The sequence below is a fragment of the Hyperolius riggenbachi genome, chromosome 7, assembly GCF_040937935.1.
Source record: "Hyperolius riggenbachi isolate aHypRig1 chromosome 7, aHypRig1.pri, whole genome shotgun sequence".
NCBI lineage: Eukaryota > Metazoa > Chordata > Amphibia > Anura > Hyperoliidae > Hyperolius > Hyperolius riggenbachi.
The window spans coordinates 74,000,391-74,013,838 of record NC_090652.1 but is presented as its reverse complement, the minus strand read 5'-3'; the positions used below and the strand labels follow the sequence as shown (position 1 = coordinate 74,013,838).

Below are 13,448 nucleotides of genomic sequence, written 5' to 3'. Positions count from 1 at the left end.
GCCTCCAGACTAAAAAAAGAACACCAATATAAAATCTCCCAAATGCTAAAAAATATCCAAGAATTAGAACAATCACACAAAAACAACCCCCAACCCGAAATACTAATACAATTGAAAAAAACCAGACAAAACCTCTCAAAAGAGCTAGTAGCAAGCTTTGAAACCAAGTGGGCTAGAGTTAAAGCGAAATTCTACGCTCAAGGCAATAAGGCAGGTGCAATGCTAGCAAGACAGATTAAAGGAAGGAGAATCAAATCAAAAATCCCATACTTACTAAATCCCCAGGGTATTAAACTATCCAATCCTAAAGATATAGCCAACAGATTCGCAGAGTTTTACACTTCCCTATATAACCTAGAGTCTGACTCCAGAACCCCTCAACCCACACAAGAGGCAATAAATACCTTCCTACAACAAGTCAAACTACCTCAGATTTCAGAGGAGCAATTGACGTATCTCAATGCACCAATCACAGAAACAGAAGTCACTAAAGTAATTAATAATCTAAAACTTCAAAAATCCCCAGGTGCTGACGGCCTAACAGGGGAATACTATAAAACATTTGCACCACTAATCATCCCCCACCTTACCAGGGTCTATCAGCTCGCATCCGAGGAAGGAGTTTTCCCTGAGGAAATGCTGCAGGCCCTGGTAGTAACCCTGCCCAAACCGGGCAAAACCCCAGACAACCCAGCCAATTTTCGTCCAATATCTCTCCTTAACGTGGATCTAAAACTCTATGCCAATATCATTACTAACAGATTAACAGATATCATGCCTAAACTGATAAAACATGATCAGGTGGGTTTTATAAAAGGTAGGAATGCATTCGATGGAACCAGACGCCTCTTCAACATTATCCAGGTGGCCGAAAAATCTAAAAGGCCTTCTCTGCTCCTATCATTGGATGCAGAGAAGGCCTTTGATAGGGTGCACTGGGGGTACCTTAGAACAATTCTTAATAAATTTGGATTCAGGGGCCTTATATATGACGCTATACTTGCCTTATATTCCAAGCCGTCTGCTAAAGTATTTACTGAAGGGCTGCTATCAGATACCTTCTATATTACGAATGGAACCCGCCAGGGGTGCCCCCTATCCCCGCTAATATTTGATTTGGTGATGGAGCCCCTGGCGGAGTCTATTCGCTCCCACTCAAAAGTCTCAGGCATCCAAATTGGTAATACAGACCATATTATAGGTCTATACGCAGATGACGTAATAATTGCACTATCAAACATTGAAGAGTCCCTACCTACAGTGCAATCCTTATTACAACAATTTGGAAACGTCTCATACTATAAGGTCAACGAAACCAAGTCGCAAATTTTATGTATCAACATCCCTGCGCAACAAATAGAGAGGTTAAAGAAAAAATACCCCTATCAATGGACTCAAGAGTCTATTACTTATCTAGGCACCCAATTAAGTCCATCTGCCAAGAGCTTCTTTAAATTAAACTATATACCCCTGGCACAAAAAGTTGCAGAGCTATGCGCTGAATACAGAAGGCTTTCTCTCTCATGGGCAGGCAAAATTGCCACTATCCGAATGATGGTGATCCCCATAATCCTATATACCTTCCGGATGGTACTAATCCCGCTACCAGCAACATACCTAAACAAACTACAAAGTATACTAAATAAATTCATTTGGGGGGGAAAAAAACCAAGGTTTTCAAAGAATATCTTATCCTCAGCCATAAGGGACGGCGGCATGGGAGTTCCCAACATAAGAAACTACTGGGTAGCAACAATACTAGACCAATCCTATTTCTGGTTAACTAAGGAATCTGAACGTAATTGGGTACAAATTGAAAACGCCAGCATTGATATCCCTATTAAAAACCTACTCCTTCAATGTATTCTTCAAAAACCCCAAGACCCTAGCTCTACGTTAGCCATATCTGCTACACTGGAAGGATGGAAAATATATCATACAAAACCCCTTCCTGAAAAAGACATTAGGTTACTAGATATACCCCTAGAATGGATACAAGCTCAATCACCAGATCTTGACCTATCCTCATGGACCCAAAAGGGTATTAAGAAACTGAATAATATTTTCCAAGATGACACTATTATGGCCTTTGAGGGGATACACCACAAATACAATATTCCCAACACAGACTTCTATAAATTTCTAAGATTGAGGCACTGTCTGGCCCCCTATGATGTGAGAAAGCCTCTTGTACACAAAGAAATTATCTACCTCTTCACGTACAAGAAAAGGAAAAAAGGCGGGGTATCTCTTCTATATGGTATTCTAAACCACTCTAATATTAAAGATAACAAGAAGATACAACAATGGGAAGTAGACCTGGGAAAAAGCTTCTCCAGGGAGGAATGGCTCACTGCCATAAGGTGGAACAGCAAAGCATCAAAGTGCATGTCCCATTGGGAACTATCACAAAAACTGCTCCTAAGATGGTACTATACACCCAATCTTGTACACCAATTCCACCCTGGAGAATCTGATGAATGCTGGAGGAGATGCAGGAAAAAAGGATCTTTACTTCATATATGGTGGAGCTGCCCCTATCTACATGTATTTTGGAAACAGGTATTTGCTCTTATTAAAAATAGCACGGGATTCCAACTCCCATTTGTACCTGAATTAGCAATTTTGAATATAAAATTGAACACAGTTCCAATGCACGTGAGGGTAATCGTAGCTCATATACTCATAGCAGCTAGAGTAATGATCTCAAGATCCTGGAAGTCCACGCAGGTACCAACTATAGAAGAGGTGAAATCACTAGTATCCTTAAACTATAAGTATGAGCATACCTTTGCGATCTCAAATAATTTAGGGATAAAATGCCAGAAAAATTGGGATGCCTGGGTACAGTGCATGGAAAAACCACCCACTGTGCCACCACAATGAGCCTGAACAGACAGACATGTACAGTTAACCTTATTAGCTATTGATAACACCTGCGCACTCTATATACAGCCGAAAAGCGCTACTTAAAATATGTTAATAGTGGACATTCTACTTGTTGTTGTTAAGTACTCTTGATGTTATGTTAATGTTCTGAGTTGATGTTAATAAAACAACTCATTCTCCCCACCCCCCCCCCCCTCTCCCTCCCCCCCCCATCCATACTACCCCCTCCCTCCTCCCCCCTCCCCTCCTTTCCTATATTCCCCCCCCCCCTCCAACCCAAAAATGACAAGCCTGTATTGAAGACATTTGATGGATGTTTTAAAGTACTCTTGCTATACATAATAAGAAAGGCACTAATACCTAAATGTCCATGAACAATGTATACCCCTGAGTAGTTCATAAAAACCAGAGGAATAGACCATACATGTACAGACCGAAAAGTATTCTGTATGTAAACAGTTATAATTCTATTACTAATCCTGTTGTATTGGACGACTTACCACTGTATGGAATATGCTTTTTCTCTGCAAATAAAAGTATTTTCAAAAAAAAATAATTTTACTCAGTACAGGTTCTCTTTAAGCTTGCAAGGGCAGGACACCACAACACTCCCCCCCTCCCCCCCTAGTTTTTTGTGTTTTGTGTTTTTTATCAAAGGAACATGTACCAGTACTGGTGATTTTTCTTCAAACTTCACAAGTATAAGTATTTGTACTTGTGTGGCTGGAAGCTGTGCTTGTACAGTGTGTTGAACTGCTCATGTATCTATACTCCCCTCTGTTGCCTGTATTGTACTATATACAGCACTAAGGAAGATGTTGGCGATGTATAAATAAAAAATAATAATAGTAAACCTCAAGTTGTATAATTAGCATTTAAGTTATTGAGAATTAGCAGGATTATAGGGTAACCAAAGAGCCTTTAGTGAGATCTCTGTAGAGTCCAACACTCTCTGCTTCTAATTTGGCTTGTTATATGTGGACTGCTGGTGTGATGATGACTTTTAGATATTTTTTAAGGAAATCTGTACTCTGATAGGAACTTTAATGTACTGCAGTAACACCAGTGTGCACAAGATGGTGCTCTACCTCTTATTACACAAAACTACCGGTAAGTCATACTGTACTAAGAGGTACAGACTAACCAGCAAGCTCATGGTGAACCAGAACTCATTGGAGTGTGTGAGGGGCTACAATGGTCCTAAAAGCCCCCTTACTAAAATACTAAGGAAAACAAAAGTTTGCTTTCTTAATACAGAAAGAATTTGCGATAATTCAGGTTGGAGTGAGCTTGAGATGTCTCCCAGAGCAATACTGCTGAATATATGCAAATTAACCATTGTACCCTTAGAAGCTAAACACACCTCCAGAACCGCAGGAATGCAATGATGTGTCAGCTTGTTAATTTGTACAGAGCCATAATAACCCAACATGCATACAGACTGTTTCGGATTGTTTGATCCTCATCAGTGCAGGCATGGATTAATTTGGCTCTATGGAGTAGGGCTTGTAACGCCGAGAGGTACAGACTAACCAGCAAGCTCATGGTGACCCAGAACTTATTGGAGTGTGTGAGGGGCTACAATGGTCCTAAAAAACCCCTTACTAAAATACTAAGGAAATAATAACAACAACATACCTGTGTTTCCTATATAAAGGGTAATGCTGCTAATAATACTGGGTTGTCTTGCCATCTTATCACACTTCACTGCTTTTATTTCCAGTTTTGTCCCTCCATTGCACTTTTCCTGTCCCATACCCTATGTTCCCTTATACAGTGGATACATTAGAGCAAAGGTGACATTTAGCTGTGAAATGAGTTGAAGTGTGACACAAAAAAGAGATATGATGTCATCAGTAGGTGACGTAGAGATCTAGAAGGAGGCACGGAACAGTGAGAATGCTACAAAACCAGTTATGGAATCCCCTCCCCACCCAATGTCACCACTAAACCAACCACTAGTTTAGGTAGAAAGTGAGTTGGAGGTGAAGTGAGAAGAGCAGTGAAAGGTGTGCAGACTAGAAGAATGGTAGGAGGTGGTCACTGCTTTGTATTATTGCTGTTCACACCTATTATTCGAAAACTCTTCATCCTTTCCAACCAACTATGGTATTGCACTTCAATCCACATTGCCTTATATTCTCTGGTCTTTTTCAGGTCAACTCAATGATCTCCTCCTGGCCGAGCGTCCAGCTCTTAATGCCCTATCAAGGGTCAGTGGAGTGGCTACATTGGCGAGGCAAGTATCAGAGCGAGCAAGAAAATCAGGATGGACAGGGAAAGTCACCGGGACCAGGAAGACAACCCCCGGATTTCGTCTGCCTGAGAAGTATGGCCTGCTGGTGGGTGGAGCTGGAACTCACCGTTACGGCACTGGTGACCTGGTCATGCTGAAGGATAACCATGTATGGGCAATGGGAGGAGTCCAGCAGGTAATGAAAATGTACACCACTGTGTATGAGATGTAGGTGTGGTAGGTGACATGAAGGTATGAGAGAAAATATGTCATAATATGGGTCAGATCGGTAACAAGTTAGTCATTTATCAACATGAATACCATCCCTCCATGAATATCCATCCCTCCTACAATGAAATGTTCAGAATGCAGGCTTTAGCTTCTGCAGTGCATTGAGGTGTCATGTGGTGGTTGTAATTGGATAAAAGTTGGTTGATCGGTGATCTCAGGTGAGCTGCCTGTGTGTTGGTTTTAGTCAGTCGATTGTTGACAGTATCTGTGTTGGTTCTAGTTTGGTGCTTGGTGAGAGGATTGAAATTTCTATGATTATTCTAGATGGTGATGGGGTTCTCTGTGGCTCATCTGGGGGGAGGGGGGGGATGATTGGAGATTGCAGAGGGTTTCTGTGTTGTCCTGAATGGGAGAGGGGAGATCGTGTTGATGATTCTGGGTGGAGTTCTCTCTGTTCCTTCTGCATGGATGATTGAAGATCTCTGTGTTATTTCTGGTGATTGGTTATTACGGTGTATCTGTGTGTTGGTACTTTTGGGTGACTAGTGACCTTGAGGGATCTCTGTGTTATGATTTATAAGGACTATTTTAAGGTGGAGCCCCATTATCTCACTAGATGCAAAAACTTCTGTTAGGTTGGGAAAATACCTGAGGGGCACAGTGATGTTTTTAATTCTTCGAGTTAAACTGGAGGCAGCCAAGGATAAATACTGTAAATGGAGACCTTACATATGACAGCCAGTCAGGCTCAACCCTTTATGCAGTGTAGAAGTCAGAGCAGGAATGTGGTTACTTATGGTCAATGGTTCTGGTTCTGTTCCCATCAGCTGCTCTGACTGTCCATGTTTCTCCAACAGGCTCTGCAGGGGGTGCGCGCTGTTGCTGGCCACACACTGAAGCTGGAAGTGGAGTGCCGGACGGTGGAGGAAGCCCTAGAAGCTGCTGCAGTCGGAGCCGATATTATCATGCTGGATAATTTTAGCCCAGAGGTGCCCAACTTTTTCCCTTATACCTTGTAGAAGGGGTCATCAAGGACTGATAGTCATCATCACAGGGTGACTTTTGCCTGTATATCTCCCTTGGGGAAATCTTATAAAGATACTGGGTATATTTTCTCTGCATATATCCAAGGCCAGATTTATACTTTTTGTGCATTGAGAGGCCAAATATGTTGGAGCTCCCCTTCCATGTGCAGCGACGCCCCTCCCATTCCATGTGCAGCCCACTCTTCCATGTGAATCCATGTACTATAAGTCCCTTTCTTTCATGAACAGATCCTTTGGGCATCAGTCCCCCTTTTTCATGTGTTGCTTCCCATTTTCAGACTCCTCCTTAATATATAGCAACCCCTGTCTCATGTTCAGGTGCCCCTTGGGCTGCAGCTGCCCAAGGCCAGGGCCTTTGTTGCCCTTCCTGAAATCCGGCCCTGCATATTTCACCAGATTTTACTGAAAGTGTAAATAAACTGGGACATCTTTTTTGTCCCTCAATTTATAAAATCCTCCCAACATTTGTTCACTAACAGTTTTGGCAAGAAATTATGTATTTATTATTTATCATCAGCAGACAAAAAAATACTAAAAATATTTTTGATAGTACCTTTTCACCTACTTTTTGGTACTTTTTCAATTGCAAAGTGCTGAAAAATTATTTTAAACTAGCTGATTGCCCGGCGTTGCCCGGGAATGTATTTGGCTGGTGTTGGCTCCACCCACTTTTTCTAACCCTAACATACAATTACTCAATGACCAAGTTTGTGAGCTTTTGGGGTCTTTGGCATCAGTAATTTGCATTGAAATGAAACAAATCTGATTGGCTGTTTGTGGCTCCACCCCTTTTCTGAATTTGAACCCCAGTGACCCAATAACCAACTGTACCAGGTTTGAGGCCCTTGAAAAGCAATAGGTGAAGTTTGATTCACTTTTGTAGGCTCCACCCACTTTTCTGAATATTAATCCCAGTCACCCAGTGACCAACTGCGCAAAGTTTAAAAACCCTGCCATTAACAGTGTAAGAATGGCTGCAGTTTACATTTTCCCAGTGAAATTTGTATTTGTCTCCACCCACTGATGACCCGGCGTTGCCCGGATATGTATTTGACTGGTGTTGGCTCCGCCCACTTTCTAACACTAACGCACACTCAATGACCAAGTTTGTGAGCTTTGGGGTCCTTGGCATCAATAATTTGTATATTCCCATAGAAATTAAATCAGATACGCTGTTTGTGGCTCTGCCCCTCTCCAGCATTTGAACCCCAGTCACCCAATGACCAACTGTAGCAGGTTTGAGGCATCTGCTATTAACAGTGTAAAAATGGCAGCAATTTAAATATTCCACTTGAAAATCAACAGGTGAATTTTGATTGGCTATTATAGGCTCCATCCACTTCCCTGAATATTAATCTCAGTCACTCAGTGACCATCTGGGCAAAGTTTGAGAGCCCTTGCCATAAACAGTGTAAGAAGGGCTGCAGTTTACACTTTCCCAGTGAAATTTGTTTTTGGCTCCGCCCACTTTTTGCAATCTGGACACAAAGTCACTACTCAATGCCCAAGTTTGTGAGCTTTGAGGTCCTTGGCAACAATAATTTGTATTTTCCCATGAAATGAAACAAATCTGATTCACTGTTTGTGGCTCTGTCCCCTTTTCTGAATTTGAACGCCAGTGACCCAATGACCAACTGTACCAGGTTTGAGGCTTGTGCCATTAACAGTGCAAGAATGGCAGCTATTTTAATATTCTCCTTGAAAAGTGACATGTGATTTTTGATTGGCATTTTTAGGCTCCACACACTTTTCTGAATATTAATCCCAGTCACCCAGTAACCAGCTAAGTTTGAGAACCCTTCCATTAACAGTGAAGAAGGGCTGCAGTTTACAATTTCCCAGAAAAATCTGTTTTTAACTCCACCCACTTTTTGTAACCTGGACACACAGTCACTACTCAATGACCAAGTTTGTGAGCTTTTGGGTTCCTGGCATCAAAATTGTGCTAATGGAAGCAGTTTATACAGCAAATAAATCTGGCTGTTTTTGGCTCCGCCCCTTTTCTGAATTTGAACCCCAGACACTTAACGACCGACTGCAGCAGGTTTGAGGCCTCTGCTATTAACAGTGTGAGAATGGCTGCAGTTTCAATATTCCCCTTGAAAATCAATAGGTGAATTTTGATTGGCTCTTGTAGGCTACACCTACTTTTCCGAATATTAATCCTAGTCACCTAGTGACCAAATGTGTGAAGTTTGAGAACCCTGCCATTAACAGTGTAAAAAAAGCTGCAGTTTACATTTTCCCATGTAAAAAGTTAGTTGTTTTTGGCTCCGCCCACTACTTCTAATCTTGACATACAGTCACTTAATGATCAACTTTATGAGCTTTGGTGTCCTTGGCATCAATAAGTTGCATTTTACCACTGAAATTAAACAAATCTGATTGGCTGTTTTTGGCCCGCTTCCTTCAGAATTTAAACCCCAGTCTCCCAGTGACTGACTGTAGCAGATTTTAGGCCTCTGCCATTAAGAGTGCATGAATGGCAGCAATGTAAATATTCCCCTTGAAAATCAAAAGGTGAATTTTGATTGGCTGCTGTAGGCTCCACCCACTTTTCTGAATATTAGTCCCAGTCACCCAGTGGCCAACTGTGTCACGTTTGAGAACCCTGCCAATAACAGAATGGCTGAAATCAATCTAACAAATCTGATTGGCTGTTTGTGGCTCCACCCCTTTAGTGAATTTGGACCCCAGTTACCTAGTGACTGACTGTATCAGGTTTGAGGCCTCTGACACTAACAGTGTAAAAATGGTAGCAGTGTGAATATTCCCCTTGAAAATCAATAGGTACATTTTGATTGGCTGTTGTAGGCTCAACCCACATTTCTGAATATTCATCCCAGTCACCCAGTGGCCAATTGTGTAAAGTTTGGGAACCCTGCCATGTTAAAAATGTAGTTGTTGGCACCGCCCACTTTTTCAAACCTTGACATACAGTCACTCAATTATCAAGTTTATCAGCTTTGGGGTCCTTGGTATCAATACTTTGTATATTCCCATTGAAAAATAAACAAATCTGGCTGTTAGTGGCTCCGCCCCCTTTCTGAATTTGGACCCTAATCACCCAGTGACCAACTGTACCAGGTTTGAGGAGTCTGCTTTTAACAGTATAAGAGAATGGTAGCAGATGAAATATTCCCTTTGAAAATCAAAAGGTGAATTTTTATTGGCTGTTGTAGGCTCCACCCACCTTCCAAAATCTTAATCTCAGTCACCCAATGACCAACTGTGCAAAGTTTGAGAACCCTGCCATTAACGGTGTAAGAATGGCTGCAGTTTATATTTTCCCAGTAAAAGTTGTTTTGGCTCCACCCACTTTTTGTAACATTGACACACAGTCACTCAATGGCCAAGTGTGTGAGCTTTCAGGTTCCTGGCATCAAAAATGTGTGAATGGAAGCAGTTTATCCACCAAGGAAATCTGATTGGCTGTATGTGGCCCCGCCCCTTTAGTGAATTTGGACCCCAGTCACCCAATGACCGACTGTAGCAAGTTTGAAGCCTCTGCCATTAAAAGTGTAAGAATAGCAGCAGTTTAAATATTCCCCTTGAAAATCAATAGGTGAATTTTGATTGGCTGTTGTAGGCTCCACCCATTTGCTTGAATCTTAATCGCATCCACCCAGTGACCAAATGTGCCAAGTTTGAGAACCCTGCGATTAACAGTGTAAGAATGGCTGCAGTTTACATTTTCCCATTTAAAATGAAATTTGATTGGCTGTTTTATGCCCCACCCACTTTTCCTGGATTTGTAACCTCGGTCACCAAGTGACCAACTGTGCTAAGTGTGGGGACTCTGGCTTGATTACTGTGAGAATGGCAGCCTTTTACATTTTTTCCATTGACTTGAATGGATGAAATCTGATTTGCTGTTTGTAGCTCCGCCCAGGTGTGCAGGGGGGCCGCGAGACCCCCAGAACATATCATCCCAGGTAGTAAGGGATCTGTGTACCAAGTTTTGTTAAAATCGGTCAAGCCGTTTTCGAGTGATCGCCACACACACACACACACACACACACACACACACACACACACACACACACACACACACACACACACACACACACACACACACACACACACACACACACACACACACACACACACACACACACACACACACACACACACACACACACACACACACACACACACACACACACACACACACACACACACACACACACACACACACACACACACACACACACACACACACACACACACACACACACACACACACACACACACACACTTTTATATATATATAGATAGAAGATGAAAAATTATCTCCTAGGAGAAAACACTGGTGAAAAAGTGAACTGCATATGGGCCTAAGAGTCTAGAATATTGAACATTTTCACAATATTCTAATGACCTGAAATTTAGATTTTGGGGTTTTCATAAGCTGTAAGCCATAATCATCAAAATTATAACCAATAAAGGCTTGAAATATAATGTAATGCATGTAATGAGTCTCACCTTTTAAGTTGAATTACTTAAATAAATGAACTTTTGCAGTTTCACTGTGCAGTCAGTTAAATATAAATACAGTAAGGCCCAGTATTATGGTATATAAAAATCGGACCTGGTGTTTATTATTGTGTCTTAGCAAATGAGCATTTAGCATTATTGTGTGTGTATATGTATTTATGAAATGTTACTAGATAGAAGAAAGGATGTCTGGTCTTCCTAGTATTCTTTGAGACCTCAGAAACTTAAATATCTCAGAACTGAAGGACTTCTTTTTGAAAAAGCTTCTTTTAAAGGATACCCGAGGTGACATGTGACATGATGTAATAGATATGTACAGTGCCTAGCACACAAATAACTATGCTGTGTTCCTTTTTTGTTTCTTCCACTGCCTGAAAGAGTTAAACATCAGGTATGTAAGTGGCAGTTCCAGAGTCAGGACTGGGTCAGACTACAGTGTGACCTCCAGTGATAAGAAATTACAACTATAAGACACTTTCCTAGCAGAAAATGGCTTGAGAGCAGGAAAGTGATAAAAAGGAAACAAATGTTCATATATTTTAGCTCTGGCATACTTCAATGAATGTGTCATTGAGCAAAAACAATAAAACAGTAAAAACTTAAAAAATAGATCTAAATATAAAATAAAACTGTGGAATATCTTTAAAAGTCATTTTTAGGAGGAGGATAGATACAATTGTTTATTTCATTAGTTTATTTACACCTCTGGTGTCCTTTAAACATGGGATCAATAGAACACAATTGTACCCAAAAAGTGAATCCTGGTCCTGGAACGCAAGACATGAAGTTTAGACGTACAGAGGATGAGGAAGATAATTACAACCTCTCAGAGGAAATGTTTACTTCTAGTGGCGTCTGGCAGGCCTTTGGTCATACCAGCCTCTTTGGAATGGGTCACTGGTGTTAAATGGATAAAGTGAGAGTAGCCTGGACAGGGTTAAACTGGATGTAAAGCATTTTACTATTCTATAATGAAAAATGAGTAACTTTATACTCTTCTATATCATTTCCCAGACACTCCATGAAGCGGCGCTCTTAGTGAAGAAGACCTATCCCACAGTTGTGGTTGAGGCTTCTGGAGGAATCTCAACAGATAATCTTCTGCAGTTTCTCAGTCCTCATGTGGATGTGGTGTCCATGGGTTGTCTAACTCAGGGTTACCCCAATATTGACTTTTCTCTCAAACTGGCTAAGGGCATGCAGAACTTCAGCTGAACTCCCTCACAGAGTCCTGAAAACTCTGGTCTTTGCCTGTCAGAGCTCAGCATCTTCCAACATTGACTACAAACCTCTGATCTACTTATCGCCACACCATCTGAGCCCAGCAATCCTGTCCTTTGACTCTGGGATTTCTGCATTTTCAAACCCTGACCCCAAACCTCCACATCATCTGAGCCCTGCAACTCTGACCTCTGACTCTGGATGGCCTGTGCTCCTTACCTCACCTCTGTGTCTAAACATAGTGTTCCCCAGGGCAGCGGTGGGGACTCGTTGGAAGTGTGTGCTTGGGTTCTGAATGTCTAACAAGTGGAAAATGTGCTGTGAAACATGTTGTGAGGAGCTCTCTGCAGAGACTCTGTACACAGTAGAACTCTATCATTATCATGCAGAGAGAGAAGGACAGCAAGGCACTGCTCCTTAAAGGGAACCTTAACCGATTAAAGTTGAGTTTAACTTACCTGGGGCTTCTACCGGCCCCCTGTGCCCGTACCAGGACAAACCGATCCACCGGTCCCCCACAGCAAGCTAGTTTCATTTTCGGTGGGCCACTGCGCCTGCGCAGTCCCGGCCGCATGTGTCCTCGCTCAAGCTGCTGTTGCCGTCCTGCGCACGCGCAGTATGAGATTTTCTCATACTGCACACTAGCAGGATGGCGACGGTGGCGTGAGTCAGGACGCGCACTGCCAGGACCGCGCATTTTCCGCTTGTTATTGCAGCGGGGGATTGATTTGTCCCGACGCGGGCACAGGGCAGCTGCAGGGGGCCGGTAGAAGCCCCAGGTTAGTTAAACTCTTTTTTTTTTTTTCAGTCAGTTAAGGTTCCCTTTAAAAGCCCTTTATTCCAGTTGTGTATTCACAGTGGTACGAGACTATGGGGGTGTCAGGTGCCTGACAGCTCTTTTGCAGGCCAAATCTGCTTCTTCAGAGGCAAAAACATGAACTCTATCATTATCAGGTTGGCTCAGAGGAGTCACAAGACTCACAGTAGCTGCAGCAGCTTCATCAGCTACCCTCAGTAGCAAGGGAATTATGCCATATTGTTACACGGCAAAGTTCAACATTGCTTTCTTAAAGAGGAACTTTAACCCAGGTTTAACTTCATCCCAGTCAGTAGCTGATCCCCCCCCCCCCCCTTTCCACGAAAAATCTTTACCTTTTCTTGAATTAGATCATCACGGACATCAGGGACAGTGTGATGTCATGACCATGACAGTTTACTGTCTGGGAACCTCACTGCATTGTGGGAAATAATGGCTGTTTCCAACTACCAAGCAAGCGGTATCTCCCTATGTTCATAAAACTCTCAATAAATGAACATTCCGTACAGAT

General features: G+C 42.2%; 1 protein-coding gene across 1 annotated transcript in view; it reads left to right on the top strand.

The window, feature by feature from the left end:
• Positions 1-13,448, top strand: part of QPRT (quinolinate phosphoribosyltransferase) — a 23,639-nt gene extending 10,191 nt beyond the window's left edge. Inside the window, exons 3-5 of the mRNA XM_068244112.1 lie at positions 5,047-5,321; positions 6,214-6,345; positions 11,914-13,448. Of these exons, the coding sequence (XP_068100213.1) occupies positions 5,047-5,321; positions 6,214-6,345; positions 11,914-12,114 (608 nt within the window). The 3' untranslated portion in view covers positions 12,115-13,448. The remainder of the gene's footprint in view (positions 1-5,046; positions 5,322-6,213; positions 6,346-11,913) is intronic.